At 38.5% G+C, this 26,141-nt stretch overlaps 1 protein-coding gene across 7 annotated transcripts in view; it reads left to right on the top strand.

The window, feature by feature from the left end:
• The window catches only part of INPP4B (inositol polyphosphate-4-phosphatase type II B), a 484,095-nt gene that overhangs the window by 304,361 nt on the left and 153,593 nt on the right, over positions 1-26,141 (top strand). For all 7 annotated transcript variants that reach the window (XM_014531700.1, XM_005884189.2, XM_014531699.1 and 4 more), the window contains 2 exons: positions 11,947-12,058; positions 17,151-17,223. In XM_014531700.1, the coding sequence (XP_014387186.1) occupies positions 11,947-12,058; positions 17,151-17,223 (185 nt within the window). The remainder of the gene's footprint in view (positions 1-11,946; positions 12,059-17,150; positions 17,224-26,141) is intronic.

The following is a 26,141-nucleotide window of genomic DNA, read 5'->3' on the forward strand; positions in this document are numbered from 1 at the left end:
AGTATATATTATATATGTGTATATATATATTTTTTAAATGTTACATCTTTCTGATGTTCACATATATAAATTGGAAAATAAACAAACACATTCCATTAAAACTTACTATTGTTAAAAACAAATTTAAAGTGCCATGATAAACTTGGTTTAATACTCATCCCTCCATTGAAGTCATGGCAGATAACATAAATTTTATGTTATTTTTATCCTCCCCAATATTGATGCAGTTTCTCTAATTCAAAGCAAGATTAAAAGTTTCAATCTTCAATTTAGAAATGATGTATAGTGGGAATTATGTTTCTCTTATCTAGAATCAAATTGAAGTTTTTCCAGGGATTTGCACAATATTAAGAGAGACAGTTTCTAAGGATCCTTGGGTTTGTTTGTTTGTTCTGCCAACTAGCACTAAATTTCCTAGCTGTCAAGCCTCATTTCTAAGACTAGTAGAAATGAACTGCTTCTATGACCAAATGACAGAGCCTTTAAAGTACTTTAAGGATAAGCCTGTGATTGTGACATTGGAGGAAGCGAAGTTTCATAACTGTCACCAGGAGTTAATTACTTTGCTTAAAATTTCCCATCTGCCTACTAATGAAATTAATATCACTGAGGTGAACTTAAATTATGGGATCATATCACAGCTTTTAAGGAACGGATCCCTTCATACTTTAATAGAAAATAGTTTACTTTCCATTTTTTCTTTCATGCCATCTCTGCTTTCCTCAAAACCCTCCTGTCCTTGAAGGACTGAGTGACACTATCTTTCCTGCCAAGTTCATTTGAAAAATATATTGAGATAATAAAGGATATATGAAGCTCCAGTGAGGGGAAAAGAATAAAAATATGTGTGACTGGTTTTAAATATTTATTATGAAATTGCTTCTCTTCCTCAAATATTGTTTTTATAAATTCTTTGAGTTCAAAAATGCTAGTCATGGACATAAAATGAAGCAGTCCAATATTTGTTGAGTTTCAGAGCTAAGGTAAATAAATAATAGGAATATATATTTCCTGGACAGTGGTTTTTCCTTTCTTACACCTACAGGTTCATTCCTCAGTGAAAGTATTTCAAACGTTCCACCTAATGTCTTTCCTACAGATACAGAGAGATGGAGTCAAAAAGAAAGGCTAGTGAATTTCCAAGTATCAGGAGAGTTTTCTTCTGGAACTAATCTGAAAATAGAATCCTGGGCAACTCTTAGGCTAGAGGAGAGGCCGAGAATGGAACAAGTAACATTTCAAAGTGCTCATGATTACCCATTCTGGGCAAGAGTTTCTCCTTCTGTTTGAACTATGCATATTAATAATCAGTACATAATGCTGATTCATGAAGTTTAAGTGCAGGTTGTAGGATGGCCATGTAGATTGCCTATTGCATTAACTAGGACTAGAAACCAAGTCACATGACTGCTTAGGATTGTGGTCCAAATTCTAGCATTAACTAGACATATGATTCCAGGAAGTAGATTTTTTTGTTGTTGTTCTTCAATATTGGTCAATATGTTTATTGTCCTATTCTGAAAAAAATTTCAGCGACGTGTGTTGGTTTAGTGCAGCTCCCAACAGCCCACTCCAAAACTCTTAAGAAACTGCTTTCTGAGCTACCCTATCTTCTGAGTAAGAGACAGTTGGGCTCCTGGATGCCAGTTGGTCACCAGAAAGACCAAGACATAATTAGAAGCTTGGAACTTTCAGCTCCACACCTAACCTCCCTGAAGTGGAGAGGGGCTGGAAATTGAGTGAATGATCGATCACACCTATGTGAGCAACCCTCCAGAAAAATGTCAAAAGTACTGTGTTCCAATAGCTTCTGGGTTGGTGAACACCTTCATGTTCTGGCAGAGTGGTACATGTCAATTCCACGGCACAGAAACTCCTTCACTCAGGACCTTATGAGTCTTTTCATCTGGTTACACCCTTTATGATATCCTTTATAATGTAATAAACTGGTGAAATAAGTACTTTTCTGAGTTCTGTGAAGTGTTCTAGCAAATGATCAAATCCAAGAAGATCATGAGAACCTGATTTGTAGCCAATTCGGACAGAAGCTGTGGGTAACCTTACTACTTATTGACCAAGAAGCTAAAAATAAATAGATAAATAAATTACCATTTCATATTTTGATTTTCAGAAACAAATTAAAAAAAATCAGACATAGCCTTCTGATTGCTAATGTTCTTGGACAAATTCCATCACTGCTAATGACTTGAGAGGTGGCCTTGAACCTTTCACTTAACCTCTCAGGGCCTCAGTTTGTACAAAATGAATTGGATGATACTTAAGATTACTTTCTGCTCAAGCATTCTCAGATTTTATCCAATTTTGATACTGAGTTCTCAGGAGTTTATCTTAGAATGAAGGAGAAAATAGCTACATCCAGAGTTGTTTCAAGTTAGTGAAACTTTCATTTGGAATACTAACTTCAATTCAGTTCTTAAAAATTTATAAAAGGATGTAGAGAAATCTCTGTTGCATTGAAAATTTTAATCCTGTGACTTCATTTTTACTCTTTCTACTTTCTTTGAGAACCTCAGCCTACTGAATACCCAAAACCATTATTTTTCTTACATGGATTTTTTTTAGAGATGTGATAAACATCTTTTAATTATTAATAGATGTGCTCTCTTATAATAAAAAGCTTTAAAATAATGCTTTAAAAGGGAGATTTTTGGATAAAAAGTATTGCTTTCCCATATACTTTATATTGAAAAACTGGCACAGGGCATTTGACTCATTCCTGTTGACCTTCAGATTCTGTTTAGCATGAATAAGAACAGTATATAATTTCTATGTAACAGTGTTTCTTGCACTTTGCTTTACTTATTTTCCTTCCTTAGAACAAAAATTTCTGTAGGAACCTTTGTTGTTCTACCTGAACTGCTTTAACTGTGAATCAGTCACATTTTGAACTCTGAAATAATTACCAGAGGATTTGGTAATGCAGTGTCAAGACGATGTTACAAAACAAGTTAAAATCAGAGAACGGGAAATTTCAGGTTTTGTAATATTTTAAAATTAGTGCTACCCTGTCTGCCCTTGCTTATTTTGCCTAGCTAAACTGAATTTCCTTCTTGTGTCAATAACCTTTACTCATTCTTGGGTCCCTGTGCAGATATCCTTCATCCACCCATCGTTTTCCCTGTTTGTCTAGTTCTTACTCTGTTCCTGGTGGCCTCTGCTTCCCAACTCTATTCTGATACCTGAGGTGCCTTCTCAGCCCCTTCCCCTCCCCTTGGTCATTATTCTTTATTTAATTGGGAGCTGGCTCTCTCTCCCTGACAGCTCTGCTACGTGGCTACCTGGTGTAGGGTGAGCATCCTCTGAAAACTCTCCAGGATTGAGGCTCACAGCCTCCAATATACCATTGGCTGCTCTCATTTCGGATATGACCTAAAGATGTCACCATTTGATGAGGATTTTAACTTGCAGTTCACTGTGTCCCTGTTCAGCACTGCTCCTCTTACACATGTGATTCCATAGCCATGTAGTAGATGATCTTTTCAGTTCATTAGGCTTTCAGGATTTTCTCTACCCTCCTTCACAACCCACTCCATGGTCATTCCCTAGATTTTGCCATTAATTCCACCCCTCCAGAGTCTTAATTTTAAGTGCTATATTCTATTTTCTGATTTCCATCTCAGATATTTTCAGTATCTTCCTAATTGCTCCTCGACTACATCAAGTCATTGATCTAAAGTTACGTCTTCACTCTTCACAGATTCCTCCCCCATATCCAGAATTCTTCTTACATAGTTGAGGTTGCATGGTCCATCACTGAGAAATAACAAAACAATTTCCTTGCACACACCCTCAACTGCTGTGCCCCTCTTCTATTACTATACTTTCTAAGCAAAAGATAGACGGATGGATGGATGGGTGGATAAAATAAAAATAAAAGCTACAACAACAAAAACTGTGCTTAAATCCAACGTTTTGTTCAAGTGGGCTAGGATAGCTCAATTTCCATGCTTCTAGGTTCCATTAGGGATCATGACCACTAACTTCCTGGGTGCTTTTACTACTATTCTATAGTCCTACTACATTCCCCTGGTCCATTTGCCCTCCCAACCTTTAAACCATTATTTCACACCTCCTTGTTCCAAGAACCTCCAAATATCTCCCCTCTTCCTCATTCTCAGTGGATTTATCTGGTTTCTGTTTCACTGAGAAGAGGAATTTGACAATTTCTCATGCTTTATTTACCACCTTACCAGCATCTACTTTGCCTTCCTTCTGTTACTGTTGATGAACTCTGCTGCATGTCTAAAGTCAACCCCTCTACTCATCTTTTAGATTGCATCCTTTCTCACCTATCCAAGACATTACTCCAACAATTATCCCCTTTTACTTTTGTATTATAATTATTTCCTCTGTACTAGATCATGTCTAGTAGCATTAAAAAATGCCGCCAAATCTTTCACATTGCCTTCTAACTTATACTCCATTTCCCTGCTCTTCTTCATAGAAGAATCATTTTATGAGCTGTCTCTACGGTGACTCCTATGATTATCTTTTTTTTTCTTTAAAAGCCTTTTTATTTTTTTTATTTATTGATTAAGGTATTACATATGTGTCCTTATCCTCCATTGCCCCCCACCCCCCACTCATGCCCGTACCCCCCTGGTGTCTGTGTCCATTGGTTAGGCCTATATGCATGCATACAAGTTTTCTGGTCGATCCCTCCCCCTTACTTCCACCCTCCTCTACCTTCCCTTTGAGGTTTGACGGTCTGATCGATGCTTCTCTGTCTCTGGATCTGTTTTTGTTCATCAGTTTATGTTGTTCATTATATTCCATAAATGAGTGAGATGATGTGATATTTATCTTTCTCTGACTGCTTATTTCGCTTAGCATAATGCTCTCCAGTAGGATTGTCTTTTGAACCCATTCTCATCAGGTTTTCATCCCTAGTACTTCACCTAAAAGCTCTTGTCATGATCAGGAATGAATGGCTTCCATATTGTTGATTCCAATGGAAAATTACCCATGCTCCTCTTTCTTAGCATATCTGCCCAGTGGATCACTCCCTCCTTAAAACACATTCTTCACTGGGTATCTGAGATATCAGACTGACACCCTCTTAGCAAACTAGAGAGAGTCATTCTCCTGCTGACCTTGAAAAAGCAAACTGCCATCTGGTGAGCTGTCTGTGGAGAGGGCCACATGGTAAGAACCTGAGGGTGGCCTCTAGGGCTGAGTGTCATCCCAGCTGATAACTAGGGGGAATAAAGAGACATACCTCAGCCATAAGGAAATGAATTCTACCAACAACATTTGAAAGGGCTGGGAAAAGGATTATTTTCTAGATCTAACATATGAGAACATATGAGAATGCAGCTTAGCTGACATAAATTTTAGGCATGTGAGATCCTGAGTAAAGGACCTGGCCTAGACATCTGATCTGTAGAAACTGTGAGATAACAAATGGTGTGGCTTTCAGTTACTGAATTTTGTGGTCATTTGTTATGTAGCAATATATTTCTTACATTCAAGGAGATGGTTTGTATTTCACATTTAACATTGAAACAAGAAGTTTCCAAATAGAGTCACAAGGAGGGAAATATTTGCCATAGCTAGTTTTATAGGGGGAATTTAGCAGTATTTAGCAGTGAAGAGAACTCTACAAGCCAATTAGTCTGAAAAACATCGTCAACCTACCCATGTTGTGTTCTTGAAGCTCCATGGCCCACACTGTGTAACCATAGGACTTCTAACGCATTTTTATATTTAAATTTAAGATTTTATTTTTGGTCACATAGATCTGAGATAAGTAGGATGTTTATGGTCTTCATATGTATAATTTGGAAAATTTTATAGAGTCCGAGTTGCCTGCTCATGGTCACATAGCTCTTTACTGCAAAGAGCCAACACCATGACTGAGAACTTTGTTAATGCTGACTGCACTTTCCACTAAAGCACACTCTGCTATTTCATGGTGTGTGATGATATGAACCAATTTGAACCAAAGATACTGAGATATCCATACCTCTTGACAAGTCCTGATATAAGGTCTTAGAAGATAGGCTATACTTCAGATTCTCTGGATTGGCATTGAGAAATATCTAAGAACTTTTAACACAGGAAAGGAAATAAAATAGTGACAACAAGGCTTTAAGAAGAAAACCTGATATGAATGAAATAGAAGAGAAACATACCGGCAGATGGGAGGTAGGTTCTCCAGGTGTAACATAACGGAGGTGATGAATCTAATTGGGATGTTGCCATTGAAGAGGACCACACGGAAGAAACTTTATGGACAGAATGGGTGACTTCTTGGAAGGTAGGGGCAGGGCAAAGCAAAAGTAGAGGTGGACTGGTCTGTGGTTCTTGGTCTTTGGAGAATGCTATGGCTGTCGATGTGAGTTGGGCTTAAGGAAAGGAAATGATAGATTTCAAACTTACAGAGTGTGAAATAATGATGTCAGGACAAAAGGAAACTGGAGTTCTAAATCAGGAAATCAGGACAGAGTAGGGAATATAGAATTGTGGTAGAGTCTTATAGAAGAGATAGTTGAATCCCATAATAATGGATGGAATTTCTAAAGGCCAGTTTGTAATGAGAAAAGAGAAAAACAAAACAAAACAAGGGGTGGGGGGGGGAGGGGACTAAGGACTAAACCAGGGGTCCTCAAACTTTTTAAACAGGGGGCCAGTTCACTGTCCCTCAGACCGTTGGAGGGCCGGACTATAGTTTTAAAAAAAACTATGAACAAATCCCTATGCACACTGCACATATCTTATTTTGAAGTAAAAAAACAAAACAGGAACAAATACAATATTTGTATTTGCATGTGGCCCGCGGGCCGTAGTTTGAGGACCCCTGGACTAAACCTTAGTATGTAAGTTCTAATAGTTAGAACTACTAAAACATTTTATTTGAGTTCTAGTTTGAAAGTATTATATGTCTTCTTACATTTCTGAATTTCAGCCAGGATAGAGGTATGTTTAGTTATACATACTTAAATAGAACTCTCACTTCTGTGAGCCCTAAGTAAATCTAGCGTTGTCAGGTAAATAAATTCACCAGGAAGATCATCTCGGGGTACTTACTTTGTTTACTTATGGCCTTTGTTTATTTTCCTGTCCAGGTGAGAACTTCGTTTCCCAGTTACTTGTCTAAGTGGTTTAAATGCTAGGCACATCTCACAGCTGAAGAGTCCGTGCATAGCACCAGGCTTACTTTCTATTCACAAAGACTGACAATGCTAATGATGGGTTTTCCCTGGATATTTACAAAGTCACTTGTTGGTTTGTATCTCTGTGGCATTTCCATAGTAGAGGAATTATTTACATGTTACTGTTTCACATTTCCAGTGGTAGGTTTGTTTTTTTTTCTTTTTGCTCTACTAGGAAAGGTATAACGTAGGTGGTGAAGAAGCTTAGAGGAAGAATGTCATGAAATTGTCCTTTGTTAGAAGACTGTCCCCATCACCCATTTTTCAATCTTGTAAAAATGTTTGTGTGTTTCCGCATAGGAAATAGAATGTGTCATTAGGAAGCATTAGGGGAGTTATTTTAAAGGCAGATTTTAAAGAGCCTTAATCACGAACGTTTTATGCATGCTGAAAACCTAAGTGAGAAGGGAGTATAGATTTGTGTTGCTGAAATTTTCCTCTTTGTTGTCTTTCATCTTGTTGGCGTGATTAAATATTTAAGTGTATCTGCTGAAACAAATAGGAACTCAGCGTTGTGATGGAAATACTTTAGCAGCCATGGACTATCCCATCTTTTATTTCTTGTATAGCTCTCTGCATTAACTAGTGGTAATGATCTGGCAATAGACTGTTTGAAATGGCATAGTGTTTTTCCCCCCCTTCACATAGATTGAGATAGTTATTTCTTACTACCGTACAGCTCTCTGCATTAACTAGTGGTAATGACCTGGCAATAGACTGTTTGAAATGGCATAGTGTTTTTTTTCCCCCTTCACATAGATTGAGATAGTTATTTCTTACTACAGCCTGTTTTTATTGCCATATAAGTTTTTCGAAAAGTGTTTCTTGGCTCAGTCAAATTTGTATCCTTGTAAAAATAACATAATGCCAGAAAAAAAAATGTATACACTGGATAAAATAAGAAAAAATAGCTCTTTTATTGGACTATAAGTTTTTAGTTTCTTCCCAGGTTTATCATGTACTTTGTTTTGGGGAAAGTTTGGACAGGAAGGTGGGAGTGAGCACGATAGGTTAGAATGTGTCTCAGATTTTCCCCAAGGTTGCACCAGCCTATGATGGCCTATGGTACCTATGATAGAATAATATTATGAAACCACAGGAGTGATTAGTGGATGATTAGTGATTATTGCTGATATTACAGAACAGCTATTAGAAACTGATTCCTTGTTTGGCCTCAAAGGAAACTAAAATCCAGGTAATTTAAGTGATATGTCCTTCGTCACAGAGCTAGTTAGCAACTGAGCTGGAAATAGTGCTTGGGTTTCTTGCTTCCAAGTCCAGAACTCTCTTCCGTATGTCTTTCATACAGATATGATGAATTTCCATTACAGACAACTCAGTAGAATTTTTGTGATGAATAATGGCTAAGCAATTATCACTAGCCTCCCCAACCTGATGGGTTGAAAGCATAATTGAGAGTTTAAGAATATAAATTTTTCCTAAATTTCTACTAAATGATCTTTGAAACAGCCTTTGGATAAAGGGAATAGATATTTCAATCGTGATTCTCCTGATTAGAGCGAAGTGTTGAATATCCATATGCGGGGTCTGGTAAATTGATACAGAATGAATAATGAACTGTTCTGCATTTTAACTGCCAGTTCATTGGCTTCAATTCTTTAGTTTATAACCTGGATTCCCCATTCTGTCTCCCACAAATCTCAAATGAAGAGGCATCCTTTAGTATATTTTGTGTCTTCTAAACAAAATGGTTCAGTTGGAGGTTGATTCTACAATCCCTCTAGTGTCGCTAGATTAACCAAGTCCCTTGCTTTAAGTTTGCTCTGGGAATAAGTAGAAGCCTTAGTAGATAAATAGAAGTAGGAAACCCAGAGGCATAAAAATTATTGAAAAAATAGCCAGATACTTTTTCAAAGGAAACAGATAGAAATATGGTTCAGAAGCTTAATCCCACAGGACATTGCTCAGTCATCTGCTTTGGCTCTTTGAAATGCTTGCTGTCATTGTAATTATTTATAAACTTGTGCTTTTTGCACTGTTAGGAATGTAAGCTTTAGAACATCTTTTATTACTAAGGCTTTCTAGCTCTAGTGAGTACATAATCACTGTTGAAATTCATAAGATCCTATAATCTTTTTCTATAATCTTTAATGCCAATTTTAATAAAATATTTCTGGAGATAATAAAATTAAATATCATATAATACATTAATGGCAATAATAATTATGTTGCTGCTGCCACTTCTACTACCAGGATAAAGAGGTGGGGGAGAAGGAAGAAGCACTTATCTTGTATAAGGCATTGTGTTGAGCACTTTACAAAAATCATGTCAATGTAATCCTTATAACAACGTTATCATCATCTCCATTTTACAAGGAAGTGTTGTATAGCTAAGCCCCTTGCCCACAGTCATGCAGCTAGCAGCTAGCTCAAATTCCTGAGCTCACACTTTTAACCATTATGGCATATATTGGTTTATCACGCAGTCCTGGGATAGGCTGTGGAACATCTGCCTTCTGTTTCAAAGCATTATGTGCACCCCTTGGTTTAGTTCGAAGAAAATATTAGAATATTATATATAAGTTTTTTTCATGCACAAATTTTTAAACAGTTCTCATAAGAAGAAACAGGTATGTTTAATTGTTATTAATGATCAGATTAGGGGAAGAAAGTATGCAGATCTTTTAGAAAAATAATTATGGGTAGTACCAATGAAGGTTCTTGTTAATAAACTGTTTTACTATCAGGTACTGAAAAATTGTACAGAGCTATGTCATATCATAACTTATGAAAAGTTATTATGTCATTTTCAACTGGAAAATGATATAATGAATTATTTATAACCATCCCAGAATTGAAACTAATATAGTTTTTCACTAAAAAGATTATACTGTCTTCCACATACACATCTTCTTTGTGATGAATGATTAAGTGTTATATATTAATTTTAAATAATTGAGTCAATGTTATTATTTACAGTGACTTAAAAATTGCATTTTTATATTTTAATATGAAATCTTAATATGCTATTTAACAAGTAAATAACTTTTTATGTACATAATCTTTATTTTATTACATTGTAAAACTAGCTATATATGTTCGCCAGAATTTTCTATTTCAGTTTTCTGAAAAGCATAATTAATTATCTAATAACATAATTGTTAATTAACTTAGTCATTATTTTAATTAGCATTTTGGTAAATTCCTTTTACTAATTTTCTCTTCTCTGACACCTCTCACAATAAAGTAGTGATATGTAGAAGGAATTGGTTGAAAGAAAGACAGTATGAAAAGAACATGACTATATAAAGAAAACCAAGTGTCATGTGATTACTATTTGTTAGTCTTAGAAGTTATAGCAACACATCATAACTATGGGGTGATTTGTTACCTATTTTCCAAGAAGGTTAAAGGGAGAAATATCCATTACTTGTGACAGTGTTTCCATGGTATGATGGCATTATTTATTCTGGATATTTTCTTGTTCAGAGAAAGAAATTAGAGAATCTTAAAAGATGGTGGTTGTTCATTTTATTTTTAGCTTTCATTATTATTGTCAACCATAACATGTGCATGTTTGAGACAATAATGATGATGGAAATCTTAATATCACCATCATTAAATAGAGAAGAGTTAGTTGCTCAGTGACCAACATTTGAAAAAGAAACCTGAGTTTTCAGTTTTGCCGCTTTGTTACCTTGGGCGAGTCTTTCCATCTTTTTGAGTCTCAGGTTTTTTAGCTGAAAAAATAATAAGTTGTACTAACCAATCTCTATGATTAAATTCTGCTCTGCATGTTTCTTAACTTTCTTATGTTTGCTAGCAGAGAACCTTCTTTACCTGATCTCTTAGAAAGAAAAATGATACAAAATCAAATTTTGTAGCCAATGGCCCAGTCATAGAGGAATATAGGGATGTGTGTTGTCTTTTCCATTTTACTCAGCTGTGTTTTCTGTAATAGATGTACACAATATCCCATGTAATTGGTGCAGAGGGGCTGTGGCTTCTACTGTCCAGAGGTGTGGAGGCTGCCAAACAGGGCCCTGACCCGTGATGCTGAGGCCACTCCTGCCAGCCTGGAGGGGCTTTCACCTTCATGCAGTCAGTTTTGACAATCCATGTACTTACCTTGCAAATTCGTGGTTCATTTTCTTTTGAAATTAAAAACAACACCAACATTAACACGCTTTGCTGTGGTTTAAGCAGATTTGTTTAATTAAAACCATTGAAGTAAATAGCAATGTTCGTGGTTTCCAGAAACAGATATGTATGGGCATAGCCCTCCCTTATCCAAGGGGGATGCATTTCAAGATCCCCTGTGGATGCCTGAAACTGTGGATAGTACCGCACCCTATGTATACTGTACTCCTGTTTTTTCTTCTACATACATAGCTATGATACGGTTTAACTTATAAGTAGTCGCAGTAAGAGATGAATAACACTGATAATAAAATAGAACAATTATAACAGTATATTGTAGTAAAAGTTATATGAATGTGGTCTTTCTCTTTCAAAATACCTTATTATATTGTATGTACTGCATGGGGAGGCTGGACAAAGGGATGATTCAGGTCCTGGGCAGGACGGAGCAGGACTCAGCGAGATTTCGTCTTACTACTCAGAATAGTGTGCATTTTTCAAACTTATGAATTGTTTATTTCTGGGACTTTTCTATTTAATATTTTTGGACCACAGTTGATAGCAGGGTAACTGAAGCCACAACAAGAGAAACCACAGGTAAGGGGGGATTACTGTAATTTAAGGAGAGAGAAGATTCTTACCTTTCCATGTCATTTATGTTTGGTTGCAGAACTTCAGATGGTGGCAAAGTTGTTGGCACCATAGAAGTCAGTGTCGTGAAGATGGGGGAGATTGAGGATGGGGAAGCCGACCACATCACGGCAGATGTGCAGGGACAAAAGGTAGGGTCTCCGCCAGCTCATTGCACAAATTAAATTAGAAAGGATCATCTTCACTGGATGTCTGAATCACCAACACCTCTGTGGGGTATGAAATCTCATTCTTCAAGAGCTAAATGAGAAATCAGCTCCGCAATCTGAGTTCCAGAAGTGTGTTTCAGCCTCTGAAGCTGAGGCTGTTTGCATGGATCTAGGCAAAGGCAGGTGCCACTCAGAAACATCTTCCTCTTCTCTGCCCGCTCCTGTGTCCATGCTGCCTCTTCTCAGTTGATCACGGTTGCACTCTGCCATAATTAACCCTTCAGAAGATGCCCAGGAAATTCTTGGAGGACTATTACCACAAGTAACCACTTCCCTACTTTCAAAACCCTCTTTGGAAAAGATGCAGTTTGAACTTAGATTTCATTCTTATGTGAAGGAGGGAAGACTTCATAACACTGCGCCTTATGAAACTGCAGAGAGAAGCAGGGAATTGTCCACGGTGGAGGGGCAGCTCTGGAGGAGGAGCGATGCCCGCTGGAGGCCAAGGGGCTTCCTTGCAGCCCAGGATAAAGGCTCCAGTGCCTCTCAAGATGTGGCCAGGAGCCTTACTTGCTTTCTACTCCCTTTTCTGCAGGAGATGAACACTTGATATCGAGTATTAGCCCAAATTCCTGTCTTATGAATGCTATTGCCTATTTTATTGAGACATAGGGGACAGGCTTCAAAACAGCTAATAGTTCTTTTCAGGAACATGAGCTTGTGTACACGCTGTAATTCCTGCCTTGTTATAAATGAACATTTTTTTAATGGCAAGGCTCATTCTGACTTAACTTCTAGCTTAGAGACTCTTATCTGGGAACATTTGAATTTTGTTGGTAAGGAAACATCTACATGGAAGATGGTGTTTATGTAACACTTAATGAATCATTAACTTTACACAATATAAGACTCCTTTTCAAATATACATAGTTCTGGCACCAAGAAAGGCAATGCTTGTTTCTCTCTGTTCCCCTGCTCTCCCTCAGAGCATATCCTGGATCATGAAAAGATTCCAAGGAGGCCTGGAGTTTGAATCAGGTTGCCTCCAAATGTCAGGGCTATGCTGAAGTTTCGTATCAGATCCTCTTAGGGTTTGTGTAAACAAGTCCCTTCATTTGGTCCTCAGGTCCTTTGGAGTTCTTTGTAAGACCAGTCTTAGTACCACGTGGATGCTTGTATCAAAATTAAGGAGGGAGGATTTTGAGGGTAAGCAGGGTCTGAGATCAGAAATAGGCAGATGATGGTGCCTGGACCTGTGGGCATGAGCCAGGCCAGGAGCAGACACATGTCCCATTTCTAAGTTAGGCAACTTTCCCTGCCTCTGACTCTATTACTAGCTGCCTCTCTGTTCTCAAAGTTCATCTACCCCTTCATTTCTTTATTGCGTTTCTATTCTGGGGTAGCACAAACTGAATCCTGATCTTTTCATAAACAGAGAACTTGATACGCAGGGATATGCCCCACCCAAGTCCTACTTTATGTTTCTGACTTAGTCATGTGAACTTAAAAGAGACTTAACCGAGCTCTTCTAGAAATAGGAGGTGGCGGTGTCAGCACAAACCCTGTATAAGTCACAGGTGACAGAAATGGTAAACACAGCGAGCTTTGTCGGCAGTACCTTCGTCCTAAACGATTCTTAGTAAACCTTGACCTTTTGCAAATTTCTTTTATAAAATTTGCTATAGACTCTGTTGGCAGTCCCGGGGAATATTGGTGATTGAACAGAGAACATGGAGTAAGTCCACTCTGCATGACATTAAGGAGAGTCGTGTGGAAATAACTTTATCTCAGTGCTTTCAAAACGTGGTCAGGATCATCTTGGGGTGTTTGTTTGTTAGAAATGCAAACGCAAACACCCTTTTGCAAATGCACGAAATCAAATCAGTGAGGTGTATTAACACAGTTTGTTACTGATGGAGATTTAAGTCCCAAAGTTAGTGAATGACTGAAACATATGAAAGGACAAAGTCACTGAAAGAAAGGATATCCTGAAAATAGCATCCCTTTCACTGGTTTGCATTTATGGCAGAGAAAGACAAGAAACTACACTTAGACCCATAGTCATGTGAGTACATGACACATCATCTCTCATGTATATTGAAGCAGATAAACTATTAATACCCATATTAATCAGCTCAGCTGCCATAATAAAATATCATAGACTGGGTAGCTTAAACAGAAATTGGTTATCTCACAGTTCTCAGATTAAAGTTCCAGATTAAAATGCCAGATGATTCAGTTCTTAGCGATAGCTCTCTTGTGTCTTGCAGGCTTCTTGCTGTCTCCTCACATGGTCTTTCCTCGGTGCAGGTGCACAGACAGAGAGGGTGAGCTCTGGTGTCTTCCTCTTGCAGGACACAGCCCTATCAGATTAGGACCCCATCCCTATGACCTCTTCTAACCTTAAGTACCTCCACAAAGGTCCTATCTCCAAATACAGTCACATTGGGTGTTTGGGCTTCAACATATTAATTTTAAGGAACACAGTTCAGTTCATAATAATACCTCTGGTATAAAATACTGCATTTTAATTTTGAATTTTACATAGCCTTCAGAGCATGAAGTAAAATATATTTAAAAAAAATCCAAACTCTCTCCTCTCACATACATTTACTTACTTGTTTCCTCAGATCATATTTTTATTATTATATTTATGTTTCACATCCAGGGAAGATAGAGCAGAGGGTCATTCACCATATTACCCTGGTTCAAACTTTTAGTTGATATATGTATACATAGAACTAGAAGACAATGTGTTACTATCACATAGCAGTAGAAAGAAAATTCACAAAAGAAATATGAACACTGTCCTTTTACAAAGCCAATATATTAGGTGAAATGTTGCATTAGGTATCCAAACTTTAAAAAAAATTTGAAGTCATTGTTTACTCATTTCTTGGTCTCATATTCACAGTCAATATGTCAGTAAATCCTGTTGATTGTGACTTCTAAATGAATCCAGAATAGAGGACTCAGGACCCTTTCCCTGTTAGCAACATTGACTGTCACCTACATTTTCAGTAGGCTCTTAAATGTTTCCCTGATTCCCTCCTTCCTCCTCCCGGCACTGCCCCCCACCATAGTCTGTTTTCAGCAGAGCACTTACTAAAATGTAACACAGAATGTGCCATTCCTCCTGGATCCTTAACTCCCTGAAAGTATGAATCCAAAGCCTTCCAGTGACCTGACTTAAAGTCCTATATCTCAAAATTCATGAGTGTCGTGTGTATATATATATATACACACACACACACACACACACACACACACTAATAAAAGAGAAATATGTAAATTGGTCATCACTCCGCTACGCACACCAGCTAATCAGGTTGAGTATGCAAATTAACCCAACAAAGATGGCAGTTAATTTGCATACACAGGCGCGGAGTGAAGACTGAAGATGACTGAAGACTGAAGACTAAAGAGGCTTGGCTTCTCCATTGTGGCCAGACCAAAGGCATGGATACCGGATGCTAGAGGAAAACTGGTGCCAGCAGCCAGGGGAAGGAAGGCCTATTGCACGAATCTTCGTACATTGGGCCTCTAGTTATTTTATAATTACTATAGACATTGTTACATTTAATATGCTATATTTCTTCTATATCTATATCTATATGTATATACAGATAGATCTATATCTATATAGCTATATCATCTATATCTAAGTCTATATCTATATCTATAACTATATCTATATCTATATGTCATCTATATCTATATCATCTATTTCTATCTCTATATCTATCTATATATATGTATAATCCATCATTACCGGTGACTTCAGTGGTTGTGATTCTCAAAGGGGGCAGTGCCTATGTATATACAGATAGATCTATATCTATATAGCTATATCATCTATATCTAAGTCTATATCTATATCTATAACTATATCTATATCTATATGTCATCTATATCTATATCATCTATTTCTATCTCTATATCTATCTATATATATGTATAATCCATCATTACCGGTGACTTCAGTGGTTGTGATTCTCAAAGGGGGCAGTGCCTGGGGAAGGAAGGGTGAAGGGAGACAGACTGGACAGTTAAGAAATAGCCCAAGCAATTCTGATACCCCATTTTGGGGAGAGCGGTCTGAGTCAGAGGAACCTTCTGAGGAAGGCCGAGCGCTCCAGAAGGGTGGCTGTTTCCCACAGAACTCATCACCAGAAGAAATTGCTGGTTTTTTGTTTGTTTTCTTTTTATCAGCATTTATTTGTTCAGTTTGAAATATTTGCTCTGAAAATTTATTGTTTTCCTTCCCCCGGCTTTTTTTTTTTTTTTTTTGGCTAGAGATAGAAGGAAACTCATGTGAAGAAACAAATCCTGGTGTTTGTATGAAAATAGGTCTCTTGTCAACCTCCTGGGGTCAGAAGAGTTTTGCTTCCTCTGTTAGTTACAGCTTCATGGGAAGCTAAAGGACAGTCCCTGGGATACTGTCTCCCACTCGAGGTTTGCTCACCAGGAACATGGCATTGTGCTCCTCTAGGCCTCTTCTCTTCTGTGGAGACAAGTGTGGGCTTTGTAAGGGCTCATGGCCTTGCCCATCTCTGGATCAGCTTATTTGTAAATTGTCCTCATACTGTATGAGCAGGTGTTTGCACTGTTTTGCTGGAGACAAAACTCTCCTTTTCTTTTATGTAATTAAATACTACTAAATATACTAAAAAAGTTGCCTTTGCTTAAAATCTAGAAAATAATTTGCTTTTTATTGATTCAAAATCATTCCAGCTGTCAGAAAAACAAAATCCTTCAGCTTGTCAAATCTAATTTGCTGTATTAGGAACATTCGTGGACAGTCCTTTCCCAGATTTTACTTTCGTTCCTAAGTGGCCATTAACTAAAACCAAAATGTACTCTATGACCATATAATACAATCATATTATAAATAAATAATCACAAGTTAAGCAAGCTTCATGATAGAGAAAACGCTGAAAATTGTGTTACAAAATGTCTTGTTCAGAATTTTTTGATACTATGTGAACAGCCTCTTGTTCTGCAAACAAAATAATTTTCTTATTTTCATTACTTTCAACTGTTTTCTTTTCCTTTTTCTTGTGTTCTTCCCTAGTGTGCACTTGTATGTGAATGTTCAGCACCAGAGAATGTGAGCGGAAAAGACAACTTACCTTTTCTGAATGCAGGTATGTACCTCCGTTCTGGAAACTTGCATTAATTTCATATGAGCATACATTTTAATTTCCTGTGGAGTCAACACTGAGCCTGGGCAGCATTCTCATAGAATCGTTTGTGAACACTTAGTCATTGAATCAGTAATTGTGATCAGCCAGGAGAGTGGGGGGAGACTTGACAATTCCACAAGAATGATGCATAAATACCTTGGCTAAATGACAAATTCCTGTTAGCTGCTTGATTTTATGTTCTCTGAAACAAGACACACTGGAAAACAGAGTAAATATTAGAAATGTGAAGTTCTTAATTATTTTGACTTTCTAATTATAGAACTCAAAATGAAGTTGCTAAAACAGATATATGGATTCAGTAGGAAAAATTCATACACATATCTGCACATTCTTGGGTGTGTATGTATGTACTGTTTTACTTATCCTATATAATAAAAGGGTAATATGCAAGTCAAACAAATGGTGAAACGACTGGTCGCTATAATGCACACTGACCACCAGGGGGCAGACGCTCAACGTAGGAGCTGCCCCAGCCCACAGGCCCTGATCTCCCAATCAGGGCCTGCTGGCCAACCTCTCGGTCCCTTCCCCCAGCAGGAAGTCTCTGATCACCTGATGGCAAATGGGGAACCAGGAACCGGGGGTGGGTGGTGAGAAGGGGCGGGGCTGGCTGCCTGCAGCCAGGGAAGATGGCCCTGATCGCAGGCCAGGCCTAGGGACTGTACCTGTTCAAGAATTTCGTGCACCAGGCATCTAGTAGTAATATATTTTAATTTCAACAAGGTACTAAACAATGTTTTAAATTATGAGCTTATGAATAAAACTGATATATGGTACAGTTAAAAATGTGTCATAAAATGTATATGTAAATTATGAAACTAATATTTAATAATAATATCAATTATTATACCACTAATAATAGTAAATAATGACTATTACAATGACAGGCACTGTGCTCAATGCCTTGTATGCCTGTCTTACCTTGATTTCTGACATCTGACGTGTGCTATGAAGTAGGTACTATCATTACCCCATGTGACAGCTGAGGCAATTGGTCAAGTTCACCTACTTAGCAAATAGCAGGTTCAGAATTTAAATACAGTTTCAATCCCAAGGCCTTTGCTCGTAATTACTAGGCTGTGCTATTACTAAAAAAACACTAATTAATATGTTGGTATAACAACAGAAGAAGCTTTAATGTTTTTCTAGCCCTGTCTTGATGTACATTTAAACAAAGACATACATAGCATTATAATCAGCTGAATGAATGATACCGTACTTCAAAGGCTTACTAGTACATAACCCCAAACTATCCACAGTTGTTCCCTGAAGGAAGACACTAATAATAGAGAATGGAAATGGAAAAAGGGAAGGCGACCATTTGACTGTGTTTATATGTACAGAGAACTCAAAATAAAATTTAACAATAACAACAAAACATTAACTACACTTATGTGGAATGAGGTATTATACCAAAGAAGAGCAGCTCCTCCTCAACTTATGACCAAATGACATTCTTTAAAAATTTTTTTATTTTACTTAGGATGTAATATTAGAGGGATATTCATTAAAAAGTGAAGGGTCTACCCAACAGTTAGATCAGCCCTGGACCATAAAAGTACTTGATACATTATTCGTGTGGTTAAAATATCTAATGTATCCTCAAAGGGTCCTCCTCACATTTATTTCTCTACCTGAAGGTTAAATAAACCTTTAGTCCTTTATTGTAATACTAGGGGCCCAGTGCATGAAGATTCGTGCACTGGGTGGGGGTGGGGGAGTGGAGGGGGCGATCCCTCAGCCTGACCTGCACCCTCTCCAATATGGGAGCCCTCAGGGGAGCCCTCTCCAATCTGGGAGTTTCTGTCTGTCTTTGCAATCATATGAGCAAATTGTCTGAGACCCCAACTCAGTCTGGTTTGCTGTTCACAGAATAATAGAGGCATTTTTTTTTTCTTTGCTTCATTGGTGGAGATTTCCTGGAAGTTTTAGGATATCTTCCCTTTAATTTTTCCTAGACACTCTGATTTTACTTATGTCTCTCATCTTTGCTTACCCTCCATCCCCCACTGCAACAGTAACTTGCTCCAGGCTCACTTTGCTAGTGTCTAGAAGAACTATGAATCCCAGCATTCCTGGTACTCCCTGCTCTCTGGGCTTCTGCTTCCGGCCCTGGGGCTGCTACCAAAACTACTATTCCCAGAATTCCTGGTGCTCCCCACGCTCTGGGTTTTCCCTGACCTAGGGAGCCATGTCCCCCGAAGCCTTCGGCTCTCCTGCTCTGTTCTCCGTCCGGTGACCGAGGGACCCACGTCTCCCCAAGGGAGTGACCAAGGGAGCCACGTCCCCCCAAGGGAGCGACTGAGGGAGCCGGGTTTTCCCCGACTAAGGGAGCCATGTCCCCCGAAGACTCCGGCTCTCCTGCTCTGTTCTCGGTCCGGTGACCGAGGGAGCCACATCCCCACAAGCTGCCTGCTCTCCCACACTGCTCTGTGTATGCACATTACCTGCCATCTTTGTCGGGTTAATTTTCATACACACTCCTCATTGGCTGGTGGACGTGGCTTGGGCATGGCTTGAGCATAGGAGAGGGATGGCTAATTTGCATGTTTCTCTTTTATTATATAGGATATCCAGATAATCTATTTTATTTACTAAATGTCAGTTTTGAGAAACAAAACTGAGTGTGGGAGATGTTAAGTTCATTTTCAATACAATTTGAATGAATCAAGTTATCACCCAAATCGTGTACACTATACGATAATTTTTAAATGACTTACTCTTGCAAACCTTGTAATTTTTTATGCACACAAAAAGAAATGCCATTTTGAAATACTGATTGATTTAATATAAATTTCAAAGAGAAAGAGAAAAATGTCTTAAGTAAGGGAATATATTATCTGGGGAAGCAGAGGCAGAGGGAACGTAGTAAAAAATAAATCAGCACCTCCTATCACTTGGGCGGTAAAATCTGTAAGTCATGAGTCTTGGAATTGCAGTAACTCTTCCAAATTATGAGGGTACTATTCCTAATGTGTAAATTGCAATATGACAAAGACAGCTGCCATGGAATTGATGGGAGCAGCTGCATTCTGCAATTCAACTTAGTGGGGTGAGAGATGATTGATTACTGCTTTTCTCTTTTCATGGCAGTGACAGTTTTGGTGGTGATACTCCACTTAGTTCCAATGACACTTTTCAACCTCCTTAGTCTAGTCAACAAGAGGAGCACTCAGAACCTAGGATATTTGCCACACACATTTTCTCTTAGCCTTCTTTTATTAGGCAGAGATAAGACTAGATGACAGTCAAATGTTATAAAAGATAGATTTTTTTGTGTTTTTAAAAAAAATATATTTTTTTATTGATAACAGTATTACAGATGTCTCCCCTGCCCCCATCACTTTCCAATCAGCCCCTCCCCCCTCCAGGCCTTCACCACTCTATTGTCTCTGTCAATGGGCTATGCATATCTATATATATAAAAGCCTAACCGACTGGTCGACTGGTTGCTATGATGTGCACTGGCCACCAGGGCAGACACTCAACGCAGGAGCTGCCCCTTGGTGGTCAGTGTGCTTCCACAGCAGGAGCATTGCTCAGCTAACTGACGGGTGCCATACGCCAGGCTCGTGGCTGGTGAGTGCCGCTATGGTGGCACGAGCCTCTCCCTATCTGGACTGACTGGGCGTGAGCCCGCAGCAGGTGCTGTGGGGTCAGGATGAGCAGGAGTGGTATGGTGCCAGGCCCTGGCTCAGGCTCCTCCCCAGCCGCCTGCCACTTCGAGCACTACTACATCCCCCAAGGGGTCCTGGATTGCGAGAGGGCACAGGTCAGGCTGAGGGACCCCACCAGTGCATGAATCCATGCACTGGGCCTCTAATAAGTATATAAGTTCTTTGGTTTATCTCTTCTCATCCCCCCACCCACACACACCAACAAACAACAAGTGCTGGCTAGTATATGGAGAAAAGGGAACACTAGTTTATTGCTGGTGGGAATGCAGTATGGAATTTCCTCAAAAAATTAAAAATGGAACTGCCATTTGACCCAGCAATCCCACTTCTGGGAATAGATCCTAAAAACCCAAAAACACCAGTCAGAAAGAATATATGCACCCCTATGCTAGTAGCAGGAACTATAATAATAAAAGCATAATATGCTAATTAGACCAGGTGTCCTTCCCGACGTCCTTCTGGACGACCTTCTGGATGGAGTAGGGACTGTGAGGGAAGCCTGAGTCCCGGGTGCCTGCTGGCGGCCAGAGGGAAGCCCGGGTCCCGGGTTCCTGAGGGAAGCCCGGGTCCAGGTGCCAGAGGGAAGCCAATGCTGGCAGCCAGGGGAAGGAAGGCCTACTCTTGCACAAATTTCGTGCATCAGGCCTCTAGTTATTTATAATAGCTAAGATTTGGAAATAGCCTAAGTGCCCATCAGTAGATGAACGGGTTAAAAATCTGGTACATTTGCACAATGGAATACTATGCAGTTGTAAAAAATAAGCATCTTTTACCCTTTGAGACAGCATGGATAGGCCTGGAGACTATTATGCTAAGTGAAATAAAACAATCAGGGAAAGACAAATATCACATGATCTCACTTATTTTTTACCCTTTGAGATGGCATGGATAGGCCTGGAGACTGTTATGCTAAGTGAAATAAAACAATCAGAGAAAGACAAATATCACATGATCTCACTTATTTTTAAAATTAAATTTATTAGGATAGATCAGTTAATAAAGTTATATAGGCTGCAAGTGTACAATTTTACGATACATCAACCATTGAATTCACTGTGTACTAGATTTTTAAAAGTATAAAAAAACAACTAAATACAACCATAAAATGTTTCTGTTCAGAATATAAAAATGCATTGTGCAGGTATAGAATATGTATGAATTTGGCCTGTGTGTACCTTTGTCTTTTGTTCTATTTATTTATCTATCTATACTCGGCAACTTTGGAATGAATCCATTATATTCCCATCTGGCATTTTTAAAAATCTGTAGGCAAAGGGAGCTATTGACATCCTTCTCAGCCTGTGCCTTCATGTATTGTGTGGAACTTGCCAGCCTCCAGTGAGTTACGAAGCACTTATTGAGTGAGAAGAAGAGAATGTCATATCTCTCAGCAGCTCTTCCCTATTCTATTTATATCTCCAGAGGCTTCATTTATAATTCAGGAAATTCACTTATCTATTGTAAGACTAAAAAGAAAAAACTCTTCCCCCTGAGGTCTCACTTCTTTCGTGCCCTGTTTTGTCTTGCAAGTTGAATGTGTACGTTGGGAGTCTGGGGAATTGAGGGCAGAAGGAGAGAAAAGATGAGGAGGAGGAGTGGGTGGAATCGACAATTCCGTAAGATAGATATAGCTGTACCTTAACTACCTGGGAAACCAAATTCCTTTTAGTTGCTGGGTTTTATATTCTCTGAAACAAGACACACTGCAAGACAATAAGTATTAGAAATGTAAAGCTCTTATTTAGTTTGACTTTCTAATTATAGAACTCATAAAGTTGTTAAAACACTAGTGTTACCTCTTTAATGATTGGCTCATTCCCTTAAGCAAAGTGGTAGTAAGAACACTTAAATCTATTTGTTGCTGGGGTGGGGACATAGGGGGAGTTAATTTTGAACATAGAGAAGCACAAAACAGTTAGGTCTCTCATCTGTCCCGTTAAATCACATCCACGGAGACACCTTGTCTCCAGCAAAAACAGGAACCAGCGGGCTCCGGTGGTTACAGTGTGAGAGCCGTGGACCAGCTGTGAGAGTTGGTGACAAAGCCTGGATTGGCCAACCATCAGTGTGACCCCGGCAGGAAGGTCAGCCTCTCTGCACATCCGTTTTTTAAAAAACGACCAGATCAACTTGGATAGGCTGTGACTTCCTTTTTGGCTCACAAATGTTTGGAACAGATACGGCTTAGTTTCATTTTTGCTATGACTTTCTTCTTTTGATAAATATCTCATACAGGTATTCATTGTAATCAGTCGCACATGGAGGCATATATCACTTCTTTGTCATTGACAGTTGTCTTTCTCAGGAGTTATTTATAGTTAATAAGCCTTACCACAGACAGCTATATCTTTTTACATTGTTGTCGGGATGACAATTCTCTCTGTATTCAATTTTCCCTGTAAAAGTATTTCCGTGGACCCTTATGTTACTATGTCAGATCTGGGGAGCTAATGGCCCCCATCCCAAAGTTTCCTGATACCTTCACATTTTGAGTGCGTTTCCCCCTGTCAGCAAGCATTATATCTGATACAGCATCTTCCTCGGTTGAATTCTCTACTTCTTGAATCATGAAATTATCGTTTCTATTCTCTAAAGACCACTTTGATGCTGAGTATCAATGTGGATACTGTCCTTCACATTCTCAAAGGGCATGTCTGACAGGGATGATTTTCAAGACTATGTAAGCTGTGATCTGAGCAAAGGTGAGGGGACTGCCCCGCCCTCAGTCCTAAATCCATGCCATGTTCCCGATTTGGAGAATTTTGTTGTATTTTTACTTCTTGCTTCACAGATGAATCACACCTTTTTCTCAAAATAGGCCACCATATCTTTGATAATCTTTTCCCCCAAAATAATGTTAAGCCATCCACTGCTGCTGCTTTGCAGCAGATGCTAGATTATTAACTATTAAAAAGAAGGAACATCACTTATTTCTGTATCTCGAGGGCCAGAATACAATAGGAACTCAATAAATGCTTGTCGAATGGCTGATAACAAGCATATCTCTGAATATTTTCTTCAGGTAATAAAAAGCTGCACTGTTATTCCCTCCATGAGAAACATGTTCAAATGTAATTATTTAGGTTTCAAATAAAATAGTTTATTGCTTTTCTTACAGATCACTACCAAAGTCTCATTTATGAAATGTTTTCTGCCTCATATCACAGCACAGATTTTAATTGCCTTTCACAATATCACACAACTGAGCTAAATACTGGGGTCACATTCTCCTCACTATACCCCCATCAAAAGCAATGCATGACTCAGAATATTTTAAGAGACTGTTAGAAATTTCCTTCTATACTTATTTGCACCCTGATGAATTCCAGGCAAAAACATATTCCCAGTTTTCTTCTTTTTTTCTTTTCATTCGTTGGGCACTAAATTTACTACCTTGTCAAATTTTAGATGATATCATTTTGTATTAACAAAAATATCTCTTGTATTTCATCCATATTAGTTTAAATAGATTTTGCCTTTGTATTTATAACTATCTAATATGTAAAATTTGGAGTCATTTTGGCATATAACATTGGCCCTTGATCCTATATGCTTACTCAACAGATTTCTTTGCCCTTTGCTGTTTTAACAAATGCGATGGAGTCCATTAACTTTGCTCTTTTGGAATTCCCATATATATTCATTACTATGTGCTAATATATTTAGGATGTTAAGTAGCTTCAATGGAAGAGTGAATTTCACCATCTAATTAATAATCAATGGAGTGATATCTTAGACACCTTTAAATGCTTCCACTATGTTTCTAAGTACATTATTTCATCCATTGCCCACTTTAGATAAACTAGAAGAAAAATAAAGGCAAGAAGATGATGTAGTAAAAAAGTTTTTGTGGCTAATATGTGAGGAGGCCTTTCTTTTAACTATGGTTTTTCCTTTTTTAAATACTCTATTCATTTCAGAGAAGGGAGAGGGAGAGAGAGATAGAAACATCAATGATGAGAACGAATAACTGATCAGTTGCCTCCTGCAGGCCCCACACTGAAGATCGAGTCCGCAACCCAGGCATGTGCCCTGACTGGAAATCAAACCATGACCTCCTGGTTCATAGGTCAATGCTCAACCACTGAGCCATGCCGGCCAGGAGGTTTTTCCTTTCTTCATTGTGATGCCTGTGCTCTCCCTTGAAGTGAGGTTTTACTTATGTCCTTCCCTCTTGCATTTTCCCCTCTTAGTGCACAGTTGGTACTCACTGTTCTCTTTGGGGACAGCAATGCTGGGAAACATCTGAGTTGCAAGGTTTAAGCTCATTTCTGTGAAATGTTTGCATTTACTGTATGAGAAAAATAGCACAGGCCTGGCCTTTACAAAGTTCACATTCTAATGGGGGACACAAAAATGTAAACAGATAATTGGAGCACAACTGGTAAGAAACATGACAGAGATGGGGATGGCGAGTACAAAGGAGAGTCACCTGTGGGAGGCAGGGGATAGAAGCCAAGGGAGGCTCCCTGGGGGAGATGTTAGCTGAGCTGAGTATATAGGAAGGTGACCATGAAAGAGGGATGCTTCTTTGAGTTGCAGGGAATGCCTTAAACAGAGGCAAATTGGCAAGAACCAATGTGAGTTCGGTATACTACAGGTTGTTCCAGGTTGCCCAGCATAAAATATGAGCCAACTTCTACCTGCTCTAGTTTTGTCCCTGATTTCATGCCTGAACTAGAATTAAACAGAACAAATCAAACTAGAAGAAGTGAGACAAATTATTTTCTTGACCACCAAAAATCTAACATCTAAATTCTGCACACTAAACTCACCTGTGATCTCCAGTTGGAGACTAAGCTCCACAACTATTATTTTCATGTTTTATTCTGAAATTTGTTATAGTTTTTCTTATTCTTGGCCTTGAATTGAAGATGGAGTGTCAAGAGTTTATGGGTTTCGCTAGACTAGCACTTTGTCCAACTCAGCTTATTTATATCCTATTTCTACTCTGTGTGTGTGTGTGTGTGTGTGTATGTGTGTGTGTGTGTGTGTGTGTGTGTGTTTTAAACACAACAACTTATAATAACAGTTTAGATTTTATGACAAATCTAGAGAATAGTAACTAAAATTTTCTTTGGAGTACCTTTTTTTTTAACAATTTCATCTTCATTTTTTTAATTTATTGAATTTATTGGAGTAACACTGCTTAATAAAATTATATTCAGGTATACAATTCTA

This window comes from Myotis brandtii, unplaced genomic scaffold (genome assembly GCF_000412655.1).
Source record: "Myotis brandtii unplaced genomic scaffold, ASM41265v1 scaffold822, whole genome shotgun sequence".
In the NCBI taxonomy this organism is placed as follows: Eukaryota; Metazoa; Chordata; class Mammalia; order Chiroptera; family Vespertilionidae; genus Myotis; species Myotis brandtii.